This window comes from Heterodontus francisci, chromosome 6 (assembly GCF_036365525.1).
Source record: "Heterodontus francisci isolate sHetFra1 chromosome 6, sHetFra1.hap1, whole genome shotgun sequence".
NCBI lineage: Eukaryota > Metazoa > Chordata > Chondrichthyes > Heterodontiformes > Heterodontidae > Heterodontus > Heterodontus francisci.
Window position 1 is genome coordinate 62,550,205 of NC_090376.1, and position 22,385 is coordinate 62,572,589.

Genomic DNA, 22,385 nt, shown 5'->3' on the forward strand with positions numbered 1-22,385 from the left:
AATCTAATATGGCATGCCTCCTTGTTGGTTCTAAGAAATATTGCTGCAGCAAACTATCTTGGACACACAAGAAATTCACTACCTTTTTGACATGTGCTTGTCCCAATCTATATGATAGTTAAATCCCACATTACACCATTCTGCCTTTGCTACAGGCTTCTCTAATCTCTGCATTTATACAATCTACAACTTTACAGCTGCTACCAGCAGTCCTATATGCAACTCCCACTACAGTCTTAAACCTTTTCCTACTTCTTAATTCTTGAAGTCTCCACTGCCTGCCTACCTCTCATTATATCTCCTCTTACCAATGAAGTGATTTTATTCTTAATCACGAAGGCTACTCTTCTCCTCCTACCATTTTCCTGTCTTGCCTGTAGACCTTATGCCCTGGTACATTTAGTTCCCACTCCTGACCGCCTTGTAGCCATGACTCAGTCATGGCTACCACGTCTTACCCTCCAAGGTGAATTTCCACCGGCACCTTTGTACTTCCAAATGTTTAACCAGAGGGAATTCTAACTCATCCAAGACTAGATGCTTGACAAGCAATCTGACAATACAGAGGTAGGGGAGAAGCCATGAAGGATGACGGAGTGGTCTCAACATGCATATTGAGCCTGACCTCATGTTTTTGGATGATGTCACAGAATGTTACAGCACAGAAGGAGGCCATTCAACTAATTGTGCAAATTAGCGTAGGGATAAACAGATTAGGGAGATGAACACGTGGCTAAAGGAGCGGTGTGGGAATGAGACTGTGCAAGATAATAAGATGAAGGGAGTGGCTGTGGATATATGTTTGAGAGTTTATTTGGCACGACGGGTTAAGGGAGGACAGTGAAATCAGAGGATAGAGAGTAAGGAGAATTGAGTTGGAAATTGAAATCATTGAGGATGATGAGTTGTTCAGGGCAGAAGCTGAGGGAAAACGGAAAAAGCATATGGTGTGAAACACAAGACTGGGGTTGTGGCGTGGTAAAGAATGAGGATTTTAAAGGAGTGGCTGAAGGTGGAACTTGAAGGAGAAGGTACCAAATGAGTAGAGGGAAAGACCAAGCTGTAATTTGATGGTAATGGCCAAAACCACCACTGCAGCATGTTTGGGTGTTGCAGGTGGATAAATGTATAGCAAGGCAGGGAAGCTTCAGTAAGGGCTAAGGTGTCACCACCCTTCAGCCAAGTATCTATCAAAGCCATGATGTCAATGCAAAATTCCACACTAAGATAGAAGTTAGGAAATTGGCTGAGCAGCAGAAGACACAGAGTAGGAACAACAGGCAGGTACTTGTGAGGATGTGACTAGTGGTGTCTCACAGGATGTGTTGGGGACTCAATTATTCACTGTATTTATTAACAACTTAAATGAAGGATGAAGAGCCACATATCCAAATTTGCCAATGACACAAAGATAGTAAGAAGAGTAGATGGATGCATAAAATTACAGATATTAATAGATTAAGTGATTGGGCAAATCTGGCAAATGGATTTCATATAGGCAAATGTGAAGTCATCCACTTTGAGCCACAAAAGATAGATCAGAGTATTTTCTAAATGGTGAAAAGCTATAAACAGTGGAGGTCCAAAGAGACTTAGGAGTGCATGTACACAAATCATTAAAATGTCATGGGCAAACAAAAAATCAAAACGTTTCGTGGAATTCTGACCTTTCTGTCTGGAGGGCTAGAATACATGAATGCCACGATGTCTCAGGCCGATGTTTACGTCCATGGATACAGTGGGCACCTGCATGGAACATAAGACGCAGCAGGCGACCAAGTGCATACTGGTCTTCACCAAAGGCCTGCACATTCAGAATGCCACCTTAAACAGGATTCATGAAAACCTAGCCTTGGTTATTCAGCATCTCACTGAAGTGCAGCAAAATGCTCTCCAGCTCATTGCCATCAGGGGCATGAGACGAAAGATAGAGAAAGGGGATATGGAAGTGGGGAGTCTACACAAAACCCTTCTACTTCTGACTCCTTGCACCCCACAGTTCCCTGTTCAGAGCCCCACATGCTGTCTCCTATCCAAAGCCTGGGGCTGCTCCTGTACAAGTGCAGGTGGGGCAGTTGTTGGTGGAGCCCTCATGGGCTCCAAAAACCAGAGGACATCAGCCAAAAGCATCTGAGCAGTCACAGCAGGGATATAAGCAGCCCCTCACCACCTCTGCAAAAACTACACAGGAAGCACCATATATGAGTAGTTAAAAAAGGAAGAGCAAGGAATTGTAGTTGCACAAGGATGAGCACATCGGTGTTTAGCACAATGTTAGATTGATAATTTTCAATACAATAAAATGTATTTATTTGTTTGCTCCATTTTCCCATATTACTCATTTTTGCCTGCTTCCTGGCAACTGGCCTTCAACCTTGTGAAGAATAATAGAACAAGAATTAGAGTAGCAATGGAGTCTACAGGATGAATTGTAGATTGTGGGGCTGCTTTGTGCTAGGGATTTGAGGGGCAGTGGGAGGGGTGGACTTTGGCTGCCTGATGGATGCATTGCCTCAGTTTAAGTGAACGATGCCCGAATCAGACTCTCCCGGGCATCCCAGACAGCTGTGTATATGGCTGCTGATGCCCTTGCTACATCATGCTCCTCCTGCTCTGAAAAGGGAGTGCACTCAACACCTCCTTCTTCCTGGAGCTCCAGTTCTCACTGCTATGCCATGCTATGTAAGGCACAGCAGACCACCATCATTCTGAATACTCAGGCTGGTGCATACTGAAGGGTGCCTCCAGATCTGTCGAAGAATCTAAAGCACATCTTCAGCATCCCGAATGCTTTCTCCCTCACAGGTCTGGTAGTCACGTGGCTTCTACTGTATCTTTCCTAGGCATCCTCACAGGTATCATCAGCCACGTCTTCAGAGGGTAGCCTTTACCTCCAAGAAATCATTTTCTAACTCTCCTTTAAGATGTGAAAATCTTAGTGACTAGCACAGGATGAAAGCATTATGGCAGCTCCCGAGAACCTTGCACAAACATGCATGATGATCTTTTTGAGGTTGCAGCCAAGTTGAACATTGAAGAACAAAGAACAGTACAGCACAGGAACAGGCCATTCGGCCCTCCAAGCCTGCGCCGATCTTGATGCCTGCCTAAACTAACACCTTCTGCACTTCCGGGGCCCATATCCCTCTATTCCCTTCCTATTCATATATTTGTCAAGATGTCTCTTAAACGTCGCTATCGTATCTGCTTCCACTACCTCCCCTGGCAGCAAGTTCCAGGCACTCACCACACTCTGTGTAAAGAACTTGCCTCACACATCCCCTCTAAACTTTGCCCCTCGCACCTTAAACCTATGTCCCCTAGTAACTGACTCTTCCACCCTGGGAAAAAGCTTCTGACTATCCACTCTGTCCATGCCGCTCATAACTTTGTAAACCTCTATCATGTCGCCCCTCCACCTCTGTCGTTCCAGTGAAAACAATCCGAGTTTTTCCAATCTCTCCTCATAGCTAATGCCCTCCAGACCAGGCAACATCCTGGTAAACCTCCTCTGTACCCGCTCCAAAGCCTCCACGTCCTTCTGGTAGTGTGGCGAAGTTCAGATGAAAGGTCATTGACCTGAAACGTTAACTCTGTTTCTCTCTCCACAGATGCTGTCTGCCCTGCTGAGTATTTCCAGCATATTCTCTTTGAATTTCAGATTTCCAGCATCCGCGATATTTTGCTTTTGCATTGAAGCCCTTTTGGTTGAAGGCTCTGGATGATCTAATGCCACCTTGATTGCCACGTGTGCAGTTGATGACTCAATGGATGCATGTGAAGCCAGCCAGAGTGGCAAAACCAAACACCTGCTCATTTTGACTGGTCTCATCAGTTGAGAAATTCACAAAAGTCCCAGCCCAGTAAACATGGCATCGGACACTTGGGAGATGCACTTGTGAGTGGCAGATTGTCCGCGTGGGTTTTCTCCGGGTGCTCCGGTTTCCTCCCACAAGCCAAAAGACTTGCAGGTTGGTAGGTAAATTGGCCATTATAAATTGTCACTAGTATAGGTAGGTGGTAGGGAAATATAGGGACAGGTGGGGATGTTTGGTAGGAATATGGGATTAGTGTAGGATTAGTGTAAATGGGTGGTTGATGGTCGGCACTGACTCGGTGGGCCGAAGGGCCTGTTTCAGTGCTGTATCTCTAATCTAATCTAATCTAAATTGTGAGATTCTACAACTATCACCTGCAGATTCATAGAAGGAGCCAGAAGCAAAGAAATTAATGGCTGTGGTGACTTTCACAACCACTGGCAATGAGCACTCACCTGGTCCACTTGGCAGGAAGTCATCTTCCCAGAGGCTGCAAATGTCTGTGACCACCTGATGTGAAACCCTGAGCTGCCTTAGGCACTGCTGTTTTGTCATATCCTGGAAGTTTATCCTCTGACTCTAGACCCTGAATTGGGGATATTTTTGCTGCAAACTGAAACTCTGTGCTCATCCCCTCTCTCCTGTGGAGTGGCATGTGGCTGAAGAGAAAGCTCATCTTGTTCCTCATCTGAAGTTCAAGGTAAAGCTGAAAAGAAGCGCTGATGCTGAAATGAAGATGGACAGTTGGGAAGTGTAGATCAAATGCTCTATACTCCCAAAGTACTAGAAATGACCTCCAAAGTAGTGAGAGCACACTCTCAGAAAAAGCCCTGTGAGTCTTTCACCTAGGCAAGGAAACAGGTATGATGTCTCAGTATTGAAAGCATTTATTGACTGTCAATTCAGCACTCTCAAATCCCACCATCCACTTGCTTTGATTTCCCTGTAGAGTTCCACAAAACCCAAGAAACCACTGCACACACAGTTAAATTCAGAAATCCTAGTTAAAACAGCTGATAATGAGGTCTTTGCATACCATAATTGCCATCACGTCTGTCTCACAGGGGTTTTCCCTCATGCTGCAGATCACAGAGGTTAAGGGCGGAAGTCAGTGAGTGCTGCCAGCTTCCTGATGTGCCAGAAATTTCAGCTCTTTTAACCAGCTATCTGCTCGCAAACCCACCCACCTTTTCAAGTTAAAGCTCCCCCCTTTGTCCAGGAACCACCATCAAAAAGAACTTTTTCTGGCTGCAGTATGGCCACTCTCTTTTTACCTTCTCCATCTCTCCTGAAAATGTAACTGTGAATATTTAGTTCCTAGTCTTACCCAGCTGAAGACAACTTTCCACCAAGGCTACATCATATCTGTTTTTCTAATTATTGCCTCCTGTTCTTCAACTTCATTTCTAATGCTTTGCAAATTTACATATAAACACTGCAACCGTGATCCATTCATATTCATTAACTTGCTTTTGCTTTTTACTTCTTTTCACCATCAGTGGTGCTCCATCAGTTATTTTGCCCCGTCCTCAAATTCCTGCCTTCAGCATTGTTTCCCTAACAACTCCCTTACTACATTCAAAACCTCAAGACCCTCCTCTCAATTGTGCATTTGCCATATCCTGACATTTTTATTCATCCTGTTCAGCTCAGTTTCCATTTTTAAAATGTAATGTATGTAATGAGCACTGCAGAAATTCAAGTTATTATTTTTTTCTTTAGTCCTTTTCTCTTAAATCACTCTCCCATTTGTTTTAAGGCAGGCCTCTACATACCACTGTCTTGAGTCTAAGCTGCTTTCTCATCACTATATTTTCAACGCCTCTACCACAAATTCTATAATTTTCCCCTCCCCTCTGCTTGCTTGTTTAAATCCTTTCCCGGTGCTATATTCATGCTTTGCAAGGACCTTTCATCCTCACTTACACTGGTGTATGTACTATCTCGTCCTCAAACTCAATATTCCTCTACTCAAGCAATGCAACTTTCTAACATATTATGCAGTGTATTCCCTCTGAATATTTTGCAGATCCAGGACACCCAATATCATGCATACCACACATATTTCTTAGTTCCTAACCTGAAATTTCTATGCTTCTAACTTCTGCATTGCTCTAATTTTCATTACTTAGAATTAATTTTAAACTTAAATGCCTTGCCTTACAGATTCTGGCCACTTCATCACAAAACTAAACCCCAGGTCACATCAAAATGCACTCCCTTTCTATATCTCAGCAAAGCTCTCCATTAGCCCCTCACTCAGTTGACCGCAAACACATATATGGTTTTAACTGTTGGTTATGTAACATCCGTGGAACCATTTAGCAACATATTTTGTAAATAAATACAAGATTAAAAAGAGGTGCCATGTTAGCATTCCAATCACAAAGTAACTATTATTGTTTGGTTCCTACATTCAGTATGTGTGAAAATTCTTCTAGAAGTCAGATGCGAAATGGACTTGACAGTAAATGAAAACATCCTGAAAACTGTCACATACTAGACATGGCAAAAAAAAGTTAATCGCAGGTAGCTCTCAATGCCTCAAGAAAGTATTTCAATATATATTTAAAAAGTGTCAAACTCATAAAAGGCATGATGTTTTGAGTTATTTTTTCTAAGGTATTGGTTTCAGACCTCAACCGAAGTTTACTGAACTTATTGATGCCCACTTTGAATCTCTGGAAAGGGAAGGAAAATATCTTTACACTTACCTGTGTCCCTCCTCTGTCTATATGCATTAAAGCCCAGTAAATGAATTTCACCAGTGTGAGCTGCAATTTGATATCTCCAGATGGTATCAAATGAATTTGTGCTGTGATTAGGGGTAGGATCTGAAAGCCATTACATACAGAAAGTATAGTCAGAATAAAACAAACTACTGTTTTGCCAAAGCAATGTGAAACTTAGTGTAGAGCTCCACTTAAAAGTACTTTCTAAATCACTTCAGTTAAAATCAGAGAATGATAACACAAAAGGAAGTCAATCAGCCCATCATGTCTGCGCCAGCTCTTTGAAAGAGCTATCCAATTAATCCCATTCCTCTCTCATTCCCCACAGCCCTGCAATATTTTCCTTTTCAAGTATTTACCCAATTCCCTTTTGAACGTTGTTACTGACTCTGCTTCCAACATCCTTTCAGCCAGCATATCCTGGATCATAACAACTCTGCATAAATTTTGTTTCCCTCAAATCGTCCTTGGTTCTTTTGCTAATTACCATAAATTTGCACCCTCCAGTTATCAACCCTTCTGCCACTGGAAACAGTTTCTCCTTATTTACTCTAACAAAATCTTTCATGATTTTGAACACCTCTATCAAATCTCCCCTTAGCCTTCTCTGCTCTAAGGAGAGCAACCCCAGTTTCTGTAGTCGCTCCATATAACTGAAGTTTTTTTTATCCCCAATACCATTTTAGTAAATCTCCTCTGCCCACTCTCTAAGGCCTTGACATCTTTCAGAAAGTGTGGTGCCCGGAATTGGCCACAATACTCCAGGCTAGGGCGTAACTAGTGTTTTATAAACGTTTAGCATTATTTCCATGCTTCTGTACTCTATGTCTCTATTTATAAAGCCAAGGATCCTATATGGCTTTTTAACATCTTTCTGAACTTAGCCTGTCACCTTCAATGACTTGTGCACTTACACCCCCAAGTCTCAATTTAGTCTATATTGCCTCTCCTCATTCTCCTATCAAAATGAATCAAATAGACTTGCAGGGCGAAGGGGATCAAGCAGGGAGTGGGACTGATTGCATAGCTCTGTGGAGAGCCGACATGCACTCGATGGGCAGAATGGGCTCCTTCTATGCCATAAATTACTCTACGACATCACATTTTCCTGCATTAAATCTCATCTGTCACATGCTGCCCATTTCACCTGTCGGTCTATGTCCTCCTGACGTCTGTCACTATCCTCTTCACTGTTCGTGACATTTCCAAATTTCATGTCATCTGCAAACTTTTAAATGATGCACTGTATACCCAAGTTGAGGTCATTAATAGAGCAGCAGTCCCAATACCAACACCTGGGGAACATTACTGCACACTTCCCTGCAGTCTGAAATACAACCCTGCACCACTACTCTCTGTCCCTTACAAAATTTCTTAATCGTGCAGCCACTGCCCCTTTAATGCCATGAGCTTCAATTCAGGGGGTGGGTTTTGGGGCAAGCAGCGATGCAATGGCATTCACAGCTGACCTCAAAGAAAGCTGTTCACAAAGACCTAGTTATCTCTATGGAGTGGATTTCCCCTTTCCTGATGGCAGTTTAAATCTGCTGCCACATCAAGGAGACCTCCAAGCGCCCAGCAGCAGTGTTGTCAACCAGCAGGGTAAGCAGCTAATCAGATTGAAGTATTTTCACAGGCAGCAAACAGGAAGTTAAAAGCACTGATGATCCTTCACTTTTTATTAAAATTTTCCATTAGCAAAGTAAATGATTATGGTTGGATTAAGATAGAAGCTAAATTATCTTAGACAAACTTAAAAAAAAAGTATTTTAAAAATGTGTAATTTATCATAATGAAGAAATTTGACAAATATGAAGTTAGCTTTCAGGGCCAGTGAGGGCGTTTAGCATTAACTATGAACTTAGTACAGTGTTAAAAACCCAGTTATTCCTCATTCAAATTTTTCAAGGATTTTTAGCAAGACTAACAGCGTAAAAGTAGAACTTTTTGCTAATTCACTGATTGCTGAGGGATTGTTCTTGGGGCACAGGAGGTGAATGTCCTCAACAGCGCATCCCCTGGAGAAACGCAGAATCACTGACACCAACATCTGACTTTCTGCATTCTGCGCATGTGTGAACTCCCGAAGTTGCTATCAGTTTCAGTGGGGTAATGTCGGTGAAAGCTGAAAGTTTTATCGACATCACCACTGAAAAATCCAGGCCTTTGCTAACAAGTCTATTACATATTGCTTTATCAAAGGCCTTTTGAAAGTCTGTACACATATCAACCACACTACCTTCATCAACCCTCTTTGTTACTTCATAAAGGAATTCAATCACGTTAGTTAAACATTATTTGCTTTTAACAAATCCTAGCTGGCTTTCATTAATTAAACCATATTTTCCAAGTGCCAATTAATTTTGTTCCAGATTATTGTCTCTAAAACTTTCTGCACCACTAACATTAGGCTGACTGGCCAGTAATTGCCGGATTCATCCCTCTCGATTTTTTTTGAGTGGAGTGCCACCCTCTAGTCCTTTCGTATGGAATAAGGATTAGAAGATTGTGGGCAGAGGCTCCGCTATTTCCACACAGTGTATTTTAAAGGTGCAGGCCTGGATGTTTGTAGTCTTGAACTTGCGGCACAGTGGCGCAGTGGTTAGCACTGCAACCTCACAGCTCCAGGGACCTGGGTTCGATTCTGGGTACTGCCTGTGCGGAGTTAGCAAGTTCTCCCTGTGACTGCGTGGGTTTTCGCCGGGTGCTCCGGTTTCCTCCCACAGCCAAAGACTTGCAGGTTGATAGGTAAATTGGTCATTGTAAATTGCCCCTAGTGTAGGTAGGTGATAGGGAATATGGGATTACTGCAGGGTTAGTATAAATGGGTGGTTGTTGGTCGGCACAGACTCGGTGGGCCGAAGGGCCAGTTTCAGTGCTGTACCTCTAAAATAAATTTAAAGTATTGTAGATTTCTGGTGGGTTAAGACTTCACACTGGAGGTGGTTGTCATTTTCAGTTCTCTGCTGCAGCAAAGTGAAGTGAAGAATTAGCAGCAGGGTTTCTTCCTTGTTTTGGCTGGATCTCTTTCCACAGACTCTCGCTGGACTGCTTTCTGTGATGTTGTTGTGATCTCCCCCCTTTCTCCAGAGGGCTACCTTTTAAGGTCAAAATCTAACACATTAGCATTTCTGTTAGCTGACACATGGTCCTTTCTCCTGGTGTGATCACACAATGGACCAGGATGTGGAATCTATGGTTATCTATTGATGTCTGGATGGGTACCATTCTGTTATGATATGGCTACTTCACCCAGTCTTTGTTTCAGGAGAAACCCATTCAATTCAGGAATGTCTCTTTCAGTATGGGTGTAGTTAATACCTCTAGTCTGGAATGCATCCTTTTGTCCTTCCGAGACAGAGAAGCAGATTTTGAATACACAGACCAGGTCATCTGACCTTCAGCAGCCATCTCTGCAGCACATTGACATTGACTTTTCCTTTTTTTAAAAAAAAAAGTGGACAAAGAGCCCACATTGATTAAAGTTCATATCTTGAAAGTTAGGAATATGATATGTCTTTACTGGGCATGACATGTTATGCATTTTTATCCTGCCCAATTACTCTACTACCTCCTCCTTTACTGTGACACATCCTCTTCTTTCATGAAGATGGATGCAAAGTACTCAGTGTACCTCAGCCATGTCCTCTGCCTCCACAAGATGATTTTTTTTGGTCCCTAATCATTCCCACCCTTCCTTTGACTACCCTTTTACTATTTATACATGCTTATAAAAGACATTTGGGGTTCCTTTTTACGTTACCCACTAATCTATTCTTGTACTCTCTTTTTCAGTTCTCCTCTGTACTTTTCATATTCAGCCTGGCTCTTTACTGAATTTTGAACATGACATTTATCATCCACAGGAACTCAAGGATGCCAACATAGTCAGCATCTGGAAACGGAAAGGATCCAAATACGTATGTAGCAACTATTGAGTAATAAGTCTTCTCTTAATTGCAGGAAAGACCCTCACAAGGGTCCTATTAAACTTTACTAGACAGCCTTATTGATGATGTCCTCCAGGAATCAGTGTGTTTTTAGGGCTAACTATGGGATAGCCGATATGGTATTTGTAGCAAGTCAACTATGAGAAAAGTGCAGAGAGCAACATCGGCATCTATATATCCTGTTCACAGACTTAATTAAAGCTTTTGACAATGTGAGTCGACCTTCTCTATGGCACTTGCTCTCCAAGCTAGGTTGTCTGAACAAGTTTGTCAAAATCCTGCGTTTACTGCATGATGGCATGGTTGGACATGTGTGTGCACCTGTGGTGAGATGTCTGATGCCTTTGAGGTAACCAGCGGCATAAAGTAAGGATGCGTCATGGCTCCCCAATTCTTCAATCACTTCTTTGCTGCAATGCTTAAGGAAGCCACCAGAGATATGCCTGCAAGCATCAACATTAGGTTCTGTTTGGGGAAGTTCCTCAATCACTCTAGACTCGTGCCACCATCAAAGTCACAGAGGCAGGCAGTCATCAGACAGCTTCTGTGTGCAGATTACTGTGACCTAGCAGCCCACAACAACGAAGGCATCCAGACTATAGGAAGTAAATTGGAGTGCTGCCAAAAACTTTGATCTTCAAATCAGTGTCTCCAAGACCAAGATTATGTTCAGCCAACACAAGGGACATGCTATTAAGCATCAGACATAACCATTGATGGCATCAGTCTCAAGGCTGTAGAACAATTCTAATACCTTAGTAGTGTGCTCTCTAGGAATGCCACCACTGATGAAAATATCCATGCACAAATCCAGAAAGCAAGTTCTGACTACGGCTGACTCCATGATTGCGTCTGGAAGCAGCATGATATTAAGCTGAAGACTAAAATCAAATTCTATCAGGTCATTCTCTTTATCTTTAGTCATGCAGGGAGTTCTAGCATTAGAAGCCCCTCATTTCCCCCTCCTGGAAATGCATCCAGCTTGAACTATCTCCTAATTGAAGGCCTTCCAATGCTCATTCAAATTCTTAAAAAATGTATTTAGATCTTTTTCAAGGCAGGGGGTGTAAAAAGAAGAAAATTAAATCACAGGGGAGGGGATAGGGGTTTATCAACAGCAAACTTAGTGGTATTGAACACTGAAAAATTCCTGCCAGATCAGGGAAACGCCTGCATTACAGACATTTTCTGATGTCTAGACATGATAAAACAAACAGGATATGACATTTCAAGCACATACCCATCAGACACTTGAGTAGCTTGGATTTGTCAAATGAACAAGCGCTCACACATCTAATGTAAGGTTTAATTTTTAAAAACCTCCAATTCCTAATAAACATCTATATATGATTCATTAGGTACTGTGGTGAAGTACAATTTTCATTATTCATTTAATTATATATAGCAACTGCCTAAAGTGCCTATGCATGTTACATCACAGGGGAGGGGATAGGGGCTTATCAACAGCAAACTTTGTGGTATTGAACATTGAAAAATTCCTGCCAGATCAGGGAAATGCCTGCATTACAGACATTTTCTGATGTCTAGACATGATAAAACAAACAGGATATGACATTTCAAGCACATACCCATCAGACACTTGAGTAACTTGGATATGTCAAATGAACAAGTGCTCACACATCTAATACAAGGTTTAATTAAAAAAACCTCCAATTCCTAATAAGCAGCTGCATATGATTCATTAGGTATTGTGGTGAAGTACAATTTTCATTATTCATTTAATTATAGGGCGGCACAGTGGCGCAGTGGTTAGCACCGCAGCCTCACAGCTCCAGCGACCCGGGTTCAAATCTGGGTACTGCCTGTGTGGAGTTTGCAAGTTCTCCCTGTGTCTGCGTGGGTTTCCTCCGGGTGCTCCGGTTTCCTCCCACATGCCAAAGACTTGCAGGGTGATAGGTTAATTGGTCATTATAAATTGCCCCTAGTATAGGTAGGTGGTAGGGAAATATAGGAACAGGTGGGGATGTGGTAGGAATATGGAATTAGGGTAGGATTAGTATAAGTGGGTGGTTGATGGTCGGCACAGACTCGGTGGGCCGAAGGGCCTGTTTCAGTGCTGTATCTCTAAAAAAAAATATATAGCAACTGCCTAAAGTGCCTATGCATTGGACTTCCATCCATGTGAAATTAGTCATTCGAATGGACAACAGCCATATGCACGTTTCTCTTTCTTCTTGGCGGGACAGCAGGGGGGAAACGGGTGGAGTAGTCTCTACTCAGTACCTGTTTGCAAATCTTAATTCAATGTGTGACTCAGTGCATTTATTAATTTGCTGTGCCACTTGCAGCATGTGATATTATTAAAGACAAAGCAAATAATGCTATACATACAAGATACAAGAAGGGGAGCAGTAGCTTACGAGGATAGAAATTACAAATTATTTGTGCAGTAAGCTTAAATATAGGGGCTTTGATTTGCTCATGAAAACTTAAGCATTTGCTGAAACCTAATGAACTATGCACAGGTCTGTAGGATAGAACATATAGATTTTTTTTTAAAGTTAATTTTAGTATTGTCATGCCCAGTACAGGCATGTGCTATTCTTAATTTTAAACATGGACTATCTTCAGCACAGCATATTCTGGAACTGAATTTTCCTTTTGTTTTAAGTGAACCACAATGGAGATTAAAAATGGACATGGGCTGCAAAGACGGCAACTGAAGGCCAGCTGACCTTGACTTGTGTATTTAAGAACTGACATATTGTCTGAAAGGACCAAATGACACATCTTAGTCTGGAGGGTATTATCAACGCCTATCCTAAAACCATAGGGCGACATTCCTGAATTTAATAGCTTTCGCCTGAAACAAAGAAGGTGATCGTCTTAAACCTCCTCTTATCTTAGAACAACAAACAGGATGAGGCTAATCAACCTTTCTCAAGTGTGTGTGTGCATGAGTGGTGAGTGAGTGACGTAGCCTTAGATTTTCGGGGTGAACGTTTGAATAAAAATATTCCTCTTTATTTAAACCACGAAACGCGTGCTGCTAGTTATTCAAATTGGCCATACACTCAGGGGTTAAGAAACGCACACATCTTTCTTGTCAAAAACACTGATTACAGACAGAAAAGGGAAAAAGACGTGGGGTTTCAGTTCTCTCTCAATTCTGTCTGTAATGGAATAAACAGAAAGGTATTTTATTTTAGCATTAAAAGGGTTGCAAAAGATAGAAGCTACCCACTGCTCCCATGGCATTAGCTCGTGTGCAGTAATTGTGGTGCTCATACTGACTGTACAATGGTACTAATGAAAAAAAGGTGAATCATCTTTGATGAAATATTTGAGTTTTTGTTCTGTGGAATGAATATACATGTTCTAACTAATACTCACTTTTGATGTGAATTTGTGTTCAACTTCTTCATACAGCTCAAATCAATTGACAAGATTTTAAAATGTACAGAAATTAGCTGAACTCAAGTCAAAAGCCAATATAAGGCTCACAGAAATTATCCTTTTCTTAAAATGGTGGGGCATAGTCTCCTTTCAGTTAAACAAACAGTAAAGTTAGGAGATTATTTTCTTGGTCAGCAGAAAGATTGCCAATATCTAATGGAAAATACACCACCATCAATAATTTTCCATCTAGCTCCCACTCTGAACTCGCTGCCCTCGGCCTCCTACACTGTTCCATTGCAGCTCAAAGCAAGCTTGAGGGACAGCACCTCATCTTTCAATTAGGCACTTTACAGCCTTCTGGATTCAACACAAAGACCAACAAGTTCAGGTCATAGCCCCTGCCTCCATTTTGAGTTTTCTTTTGGATGGTAGCTATTGGTGATTATTCTACTTTTTCCATTTACCCCTCCTCTAGACCCATCTTTGGTTTCTTTACATATCCCATTAGCATCTCCTTTTGTCTTGCACCATCATCTCTTTTGGCATTTAATCCCTCCTGCCTTACTAACAATTGCAGACCTTCCCTTCTGTTCTCCCCGCACCACCCGCTTCTGTACTTGCTTAAAACCTGCTACACTTCTAACTTTTTCCAGTTGTGATGAAAGGTCGTCGACCGGACACGTTAAAGCTGTTTTTCTCTCTCCAGAGACCTGCTGAGTATTTCCAGCATTTTCTGCTCAGATTTCTAATATAAAATAGCTTGATTCTCAAGGTTAATATTCATACAACTGAGATAAGTCTGTCAAATACTAAAAATACCTGAAGGGGAAAAAACATGATTACCTTCACACACTTCTCTTGAGTAGATTTTCTGGATAAACAATTGGGAACTGATGACTTCTGAATATCATTTTCATCCTCTGGAGTCAAATAGCAAAGATAACCATCAGAGATCCAGTCCAGCAGCATTCCAAGCAGTTCATAGAAACTGTTATTTAAAGGAGGCTGGAATATAAAGTAGAGATCTCAAACTGACAGTTATGGAGCTAGAAAACATGCCATAAAAGTGCATCATGTATACAAGCTTCCAATATCGGTTATAATTTTGTGCTCAAAGTAGGTGATATTGGTACCAAATATTCACTGAAAAAAATCAATGTAACGATTAAGTGCCGACAAAGAGTAAAACATCTCAGTATCCTAATGGGGCTCAATCCCAAAAACAGAATATCACCCTCTCACCCATTAGTTTGACATCTTATTTAACATTTTAGCCATTTCTAACACCTTTCATGAAAACTTCTCCCATTCAACATAAACAACAAATTGGCTGTTTTATGCACTAGTTTCATGTGCACAGGAACAGAGTTGAGACTACAATGATGTTAGACATGGGAAATCAAAGGTATGTAGAGAGACACGAGATTCTGGGACTATTTCCACTGGAACAAAGGAGGCGAAGAGCAAATTTTAATGAAGGGTTATAAAATTTAGAAGAATCCGGAACAAAATTATTATTTTAGAAACTAGCCCGAAGTGTTTGGATAATGTTTCCAAACGGCATCAAATAAATGAGGAAATGGAGTGAGCCAAGGATGAAACCTTGAGGTATCCCAGAGGTGATTACGTGGGCAGTAGGAGAAGCTATTGATAAAGATATGCTAACTTTTTTGAGACAACTAGGAGTGGAACCAATCAAGGACAGGGAACCAAAGGTGGATCATAGATGCAGGATTGTGAAGGAGAAGTGGGTGGACTGATCACAGTCAACAATGTGGACTGATCGATGATCAGGAAGAATAGTGCAACACCGTCAATCAAAAGGGACGTAATTGGTGCTATATAACTAAAGCTCCATAACTCTAAAAGATTTAAGGTAGTTATGGAAAAGGACAAAGAGGGACTGGAAATAAAATTCTGAATTGGGGGAAGGGCGATTTCAATATGATAAAACAGGATCTGGCCAAAGTGGACTGGGAGCAGCTACTTTTCGGTAAGTCTACATCAGACCAGTGGGAGTCATTCAAAAGGAAATAGTGAGAGTTCCTGTAAAGGTGAAGGGTAGGACCAAAAAGTCCAGGGAATTCTGGATGTCAAGGGATATAGAGGATTGGACAAGGGGAAAAAAAAGGAGGTTTATGGCAGATTCAAAGCGCTGAAAACAGCGAAGGCCCTAGAGGAGTATAGAAAGTGCAGGGGGGGTACTTAGAAAAATTAGGAGAGCGAAGAGGGGACATGAAAAAACACTGGCGGGCAAGATAAAGGAAAATCCCAAGGTGCTTTATAAGTATATTAAGGGCAAGAGGATAACCAGGGAAAGAATAGGGCCCATTAGGGACCAAAGTGGCAATCTGTGTGTGGAGCCAGAGGACATAGGTGAGGTATTAAATGATTAATTTTCATCTGTGTTCACTATGGAGAAGGACGATGTAGGTGTAGAGATCAGGGAGGGAGATTGTGATATACTTGAACATATAAGCATTGAAAGGGATGAAGTATTAGATGTTTTAGTGGGCTTAAAAGTGGATAAATCCACAGGCCCAGATGAGATGTATCCCAGGCTGTTATGTGAGGCAAGGGAGGAGATATCAGGGGCTCTGACACAAATTTTCAAATCCTCTCTGGCCACAGGAGAGGTACCAGAGGACTAGAGGATAGCGAATGTGGTACCATTATTCAAGAAGGGTCGCAGGGATAAACCAGGTAATTACAGGCCAATAAGTCCAGTATCAGAGGCAGGGAAACTATTGGAAAGAATTCTGAGGGACAGGATTAATCTCCACTTGGAGAGGCAGGGATTAATCAGCGATAGTCAGCATGGCTTTGTCAGGGGGATATCGCATCTAACAAACTTGATTGAATTTTTCGAGGTGGTGACTAGATGTGTAGATGAGGGTAAGGCAGTTGATGTTGTCTACATGGACTTCAGTAAGGCTTTTGATAAGGTCCCGCATGGGAGATTGGTCAAGAAGGTAAGAGCCCATGGGATACAGGGCAATTTGGCAAATTGGATCCAAAATTGGCTTAGTGACAGGAGGCAGAGGTTGATGGTCGAGGGTTGTTTTTGCGAGTGGAAGCCTGTGACCAGTGGTGTACCGCAGGGATCAGTGCTGGGGCCCTTGCTGTTTGTAGTGTGCATTAATGATTTATACGTGAATACAGGAGGTATGATCAGTAAGTTCGCAGATGACACGAAAATTGGTGGTGTCGCAAACAGTGAGGAGGAAAGCCTTAGACTACAGGACGATATAGATGGGCTGAGCAGTGGCAAATAGAATTTAATCCTGAGAAGTGTGAGGTGATGCAATTTGGGAGGACTAACAAGGCAAGGGAATATACAATAGATGGTAGGACCCTAGGAAGTACAGAGGGTCACAGGGACCTTGGTGTACTTGTCCACAGATCACTGAAGGCAGATCAGGTAGATAAGGTGGTTAGGAAGCCATATGGGATACTTGCCTTTATTAGCCGAGGCATTGAATATAAGAGCAGGAAGATTATGATGGAGCTGTATAAAACACTAGCTAGGCCACAGCTGGAGTACTGTTTACAGTTCTGGGGACCACACTATAAGAAGGATGTAACTGTACTGGAGAGGGTGCAGAGGAGATTCACCAGGATGTTGCCTGTGCTAGAGCATTTCAGCTACGAGAGACTGGATAGGCTAGGGTTGTTTTCTTTAGAGCAGAGAAGGCTGAGGGGGGACCTGATTGAGGTATACAAAATTATGAGGGGCATTGATAGAATAGATAGGAAGAAACTTTTTCCCTTAGCGGAGGGATCAATAACCGGGGGGCATAGATTTAAAGTAAGGGGAAGAAAGTTTAGAGGGGAATTGAGGAAAAATGTTCTCTCCCAGAGGGTGGTTGGAATCAGGAACACATTACCTGAAGGGGTGACAGAGGCAGGAACCCTCATAACATTTAAAAAGTATTTAGATGAGCACTTGAAACGCCATAGCATACAAGGTTACGGGCCAAGTGCTGGAAAATGGGAATAGAATAGATTGGTGCTTGATGGCCGGGACGACACAATGGGCCGAAGGACCTGTTTCTGTGCTGTATAACTCTATGACTCTAAAGATGTATTAGTTCTGTGGGTAGGATAGAAGTTAGATTGCTAGGAATTCTGGGACTGACAAGTACAGAGCTTGGAGAGGAAAGGGGGGGATAAATATAGGATGGTAGCAGGAAAGGATAAAGGAGTCGAGGGTTGCCTTTTTGAGAGGAGGCGATAATGACCGTATAAGAGAGTTGGAATGGTGTGCTTATAAAGGGAGTTACTTATGATGTTAAGATAGTTGAATATTCAAGAGTTGAGGGAGCAAGAGGCGCTTCTCATGGAGAAGGATAAGTCTGGTAACGGTGGGGAAGCTGGGGAAAAATTCAGAGTAATATGTCAGGAGAGGGATTGGGTAAGATGAGGAGGAGCAAAAGACAGTAGCTGAAGCAGCTGTACAAATACAAAAGAATTTTGTGCTGCTGAAGGCAAGGATGGGGGTTAATGGTGGATGCGGTGTAAAATTACAAAATATGCCTGAATTTTAAAATCAGCAGAATAGTCTAGAAATCCGATAGCTGACTTTTATGTGAAATTGTGGACTATGTAGCAAAATATCTTACTTGACTGATTTTACGAGCAGGTTGAATCTTCTGTTTTTGTAATCTGATCTCCTTCACATCAGTAGAAACATTTTCATGAAATTTTTGCACCACACATAAATCATTCTTCCTCTGCAAGGGTTTAAAATTTATACATTTTTCTTTAAAATTATGATGATACCTTGCAGTGAGATAAAATAGAAAATGCTGGAATACATAGCAGTTTCATTTGTGTAAAACAAAATGCTGGGTGTAGATTCTTTTACAGAACTTCAATTTCTTTACAGATGCTGCAAAATTTGTTCTTTTTTTGAGTTTTTAACATTAGATGTGCCCTTGGACTCAGCATCAGTTGCCACTCGTAATTATTCCCACATTCCCTACAAACCATTGTGAGGTCTTTACTACCCATTATTGAAGTAGATTTGCTGAAACCCATGAGCTGGCCCAAAACTGATCACTGGCACCAGTCTTGGCCTCCAATTCAAAAGGCCCATGGTGATAAGGCATAAATTGATTAGCCAAACTACAAATTAAATATTCGTTCCAGACTTTAAAGACGACAAATCACTTGAACAAGATTGACAGGCAATCCTACTAGTTGGGGATATTAGTGACACTGAAGATAAATAGAAAGTCTTCAAAAGCATCCAATTGGCACAGTGGTCCAATAAAAATGGCCAAATAGCCACAGGTATGGTGCCAATGACACCATTTTAGTCACACGCTCTAATTTTAGGAAAAAATTCCTTAAATACATTCACACAATACAGGTAATTGTACTTCTGACGTATTGTTGAAATTTTTTTTTACCAGCATTCAGTAACCAAGCAAGTAAAGCATTTACAATGTTCTAAAACACTGTAATCTTAGCATTTCACCAACAAATCCACAAGTTAAAAGTACAATTATATATGCTGTGCAAATATGAAAATGCAGTTTACATGCCCAATCTACAACTCTATTCCCAATTACGCATCATAGAACCATAGAAAGGTTACGGCACAGAAACAGGCCATTCAGCCCATCGTGTCTGCGCCAGCTGAAAAAACTAGCTGCCAATCTAATCCCACCTTCCAGCACCTGGTGCATAGCCTTGAAGGTTACAGTACTTCAGGTGCAGGTCCAGGTACCTTTTAAATGAGTTGAGGGTTCCTGCCTCCACCACCGATCCAGGCAGTGAATTCCAGATACCCACCACCTTCTGGATGAGAAAGTGTTCCTCATGACCCCTCTAATCCTTCTGCCAATCACCTTAAATGTGTCCCCTGGTAATTGACCTCTCCGCTAGGGGAAACAAGTCCTTCCTGTCAACTCTATCTAGGCCCCTGATAATTTTGTACACCTCAATTAAGTCACCCCTCAGCCTCCTCTGTTCTAAGGAAAACAACCCTAGTCTATTCAGACTACAGCAATTATGTCATTCCTGTACTGGGATGACCAGAACTGTACGCAATACTCCAGCTGTAGCCTAACCAGCGTTTTATACAGCTCCAACATCACATCCCTACTTTTGTTTTCTATACCTCAGCCAATACCACTTTATCTACCTGTCCTGCCACCTTCACGAACCTGTGGACATGCACTCCTAGATCTCTCACGTCCTCTTCTTCTTCTTTGGCCTCCTTGTTTCGAGAGACAATGGGTAAACCCTTAGAGGTGGTCAGTGGTTTGTGGAGCAATGCCTTGAGTGGCTATAAAGGCCAATTCTAGAGTGACAGGCGCTGCAGATAAAATTGGTTGTCGGGGCTGTGACACAGTTGGCTCTCTCCTTGCACTTGTCTTTTTTCCTGCTAACTGCTAAGTCTCTTTGACTCGCCACTCTTTAGCCCCGCCTTTATGGCTGTCCACCAGCTCTGGCGATCACTGGCAACTGACTCCCACGACTTGTGGTCAATGTCACAGGACTTCATGTCGCGTTTGCAGACGTCTTTAAAGTGAGGACATGGACAGCCAGAGCTCGCGGTACAATGCGTCCTTGGGGATCCTGCCATCTTCCATGTGGCTCACATGGTCAAGCCATCTCAAGCGCCGCTGGCTCAGTAGGGTGTATATGCTGGGGATGTTGGCCGCCCCGACAACTTCTGCGTGGGAGATATGGTCCTGCCACCTGATGCCAAGGATTCTTCGGAGGCAGCGAAGATGGAATGAATTGAGACGTTGCTCTTGGCTGACATATGTTGTCCAGGCCTCGCTGCCGTAGAGCAAGGTACTGAGGACACAGGCTTGAAACACTCTGACTTTTGTGTTTCATGTCAGTGCGCCATTTTCCCACACCCTGTTGGCCACAGCAGCGGATGCCTTTCCCACGTGCTTGTTGATTTCTGCATCAAGAGACAGGTTACTGGTGATAGTTGAGCCTAGGTAGGTGAACTCTTGAACCACTTCCAGAGAGTGCTCGCCAATATTGATGGATGGAGCATTTCTGACGTCCTGTCCCATGATGTTCATTTTCTTGATGCAGATGGTTAGGCCAAATTCGTTGCAGGCAGCCGCAATCCTGTCGATCAGTCTCTGCAGACACTCTTCTGTGTGGGATGTTAATGCAGCAACGTCAGCAAAGAGGAGTTCACTGATGAGGACCTTCTGTACTTTGGTCTCTGCTCCAAGACGGGCAAGGTTGAACAACCTGCCATCTGATCTTGCGTGGAGGAAAATTCCTTCTTCTGCATGTGAGAGCAGCAGGGATAAGATGATCCCAAACAGTGTAGGTGCAGGAACACAGTCCTGTTTCACGCAACTCAGGATAGGAAAGGGGTCTGATGAGGCACTGCTATGCTGAATTGTGCCTTTCATATTGTCATGGAATGAGATGATACTTAGTAGCTTTGGTGGACATCCGATCTTTGCTAGTAGTCCAAAGAGACCACGCCTGCTGACAAGGTCAAAGGCTTTGGTGACATCAATGAAAGCAACGTAGAGGGGCATCTGTTGTTCACGGCATTTCTCTTGTAGCTGACGAAGGGAGAACAGCATGTCAATGGTGGATCTCTCTGCTCGAAAGCCGCATTGTGCCTCAGGGTAGACACGCTCAGCCAGCTTCTGGAGTCTGTTTAAAACGACTCGAGCGAAGACTTTCCCCACTATGCTGAGCAGGGAGATTCCACGGTAGTTGTTGCAGTCACCGCGGTCACCCTTGTTCTTATAGAGGGTGATGATATTGGCATCGCGCATGTCCTGTGGTACTGCTCCCTCATCCCAGCACAGACAAAGCAGTTCATGAAGTGCTAAGAGTATAGCAGGCTTAGCACTCTTGATTATTTCAGGGGTAATGCCGTCCTTTCCAGGGGCTTTTCCGCTGGCTAGAGAATCAATGGCATCACTGAGTTCCAATTTTGCTGGCTGCTCATCCATGACTGGCAGAGACTGGGCTGCATTGAGGGAGGTATCAGTGACAACACTTTCCCTGGAGTACAGTTCTAGGTAGTGCTCAACCCAGCGATCCATTTGCTTGTGTTGGTCAGTGATCGTGTCCCCTGATTTAGACTTGAGGGGGGCGATCTTCTTGATGGTTGGCCCAAAAGCTCTCTTAATGCCATCATACTGCCACTCTGATGTTTCCGGTGTCGGAGGCCAGCTGAATACGACTGCATAGGTGCTGCCAGTAGTCATTTGCACAGCGTCTGGCTGTTCTTTGTGCAGCACCTCTGGCTACTTTATGTGCTACGGATGTTAACTCACTGGGGGCTTTCTTGTAGTTCAACAGTGTAGTGCGCTTTGCGGCTATGACAGGTTTCAGCTCTTCAAAGTGAGGTTGAAACCAGTCTGCATTCTGCTTCTCACGTTTGTCAAAGGTGGTCATTGCTGAGTCATAGATGGTGTCTCTGATGTGGGCCCACTTCGTCTCGGCATCCCCTGCAGCAGTGTTTTGAAGGGCTTTTTCAAGTGAATTTAGAAACTTGTGTAACAGCTGTGGATAAGAAA

At 42.7% G+C, this 22,385-nt stretch overlaps 1 protein-coding gene across 6 annotated transcripts in view; it reads right to left on the reverse strand.

The window, feature by feature from the left end:
* LOC137371343 (coiled-coil domain-containing protein 138-like) overlaps positions 1-22,385 on the reverse strand; it is a 144,062-nt gene that overhangs the window by 40,286 nt on the left and 81,391 nt on the right. For 4 of the 6 annotated variants that reach the window (XM_068033787.1, XM_068033789.1, XM_068033786.1 and 1 more), the window contains 3 exons: positions 18,483-18,593; positions 14,704-14,865; positions 6,533-6,652 (listed from right to left, as the gene is read on the reverse strand). In XM_068033787.1, the coding sequence (XP_067889888.1) occupies positions 6,533-6,652; positions 14,704-14,865; positions 18,483-18,593 (393 nt within the window). The remainder of the gene's footprint in view (positions 1-6,532; positions 6,653-14,703; positions 14,866-18,482; positions 18,594-22,385) is intronic. The other 2 variants (XM_068033790.1, XM_068033788.1) reach the window with 1 other exon arrangement.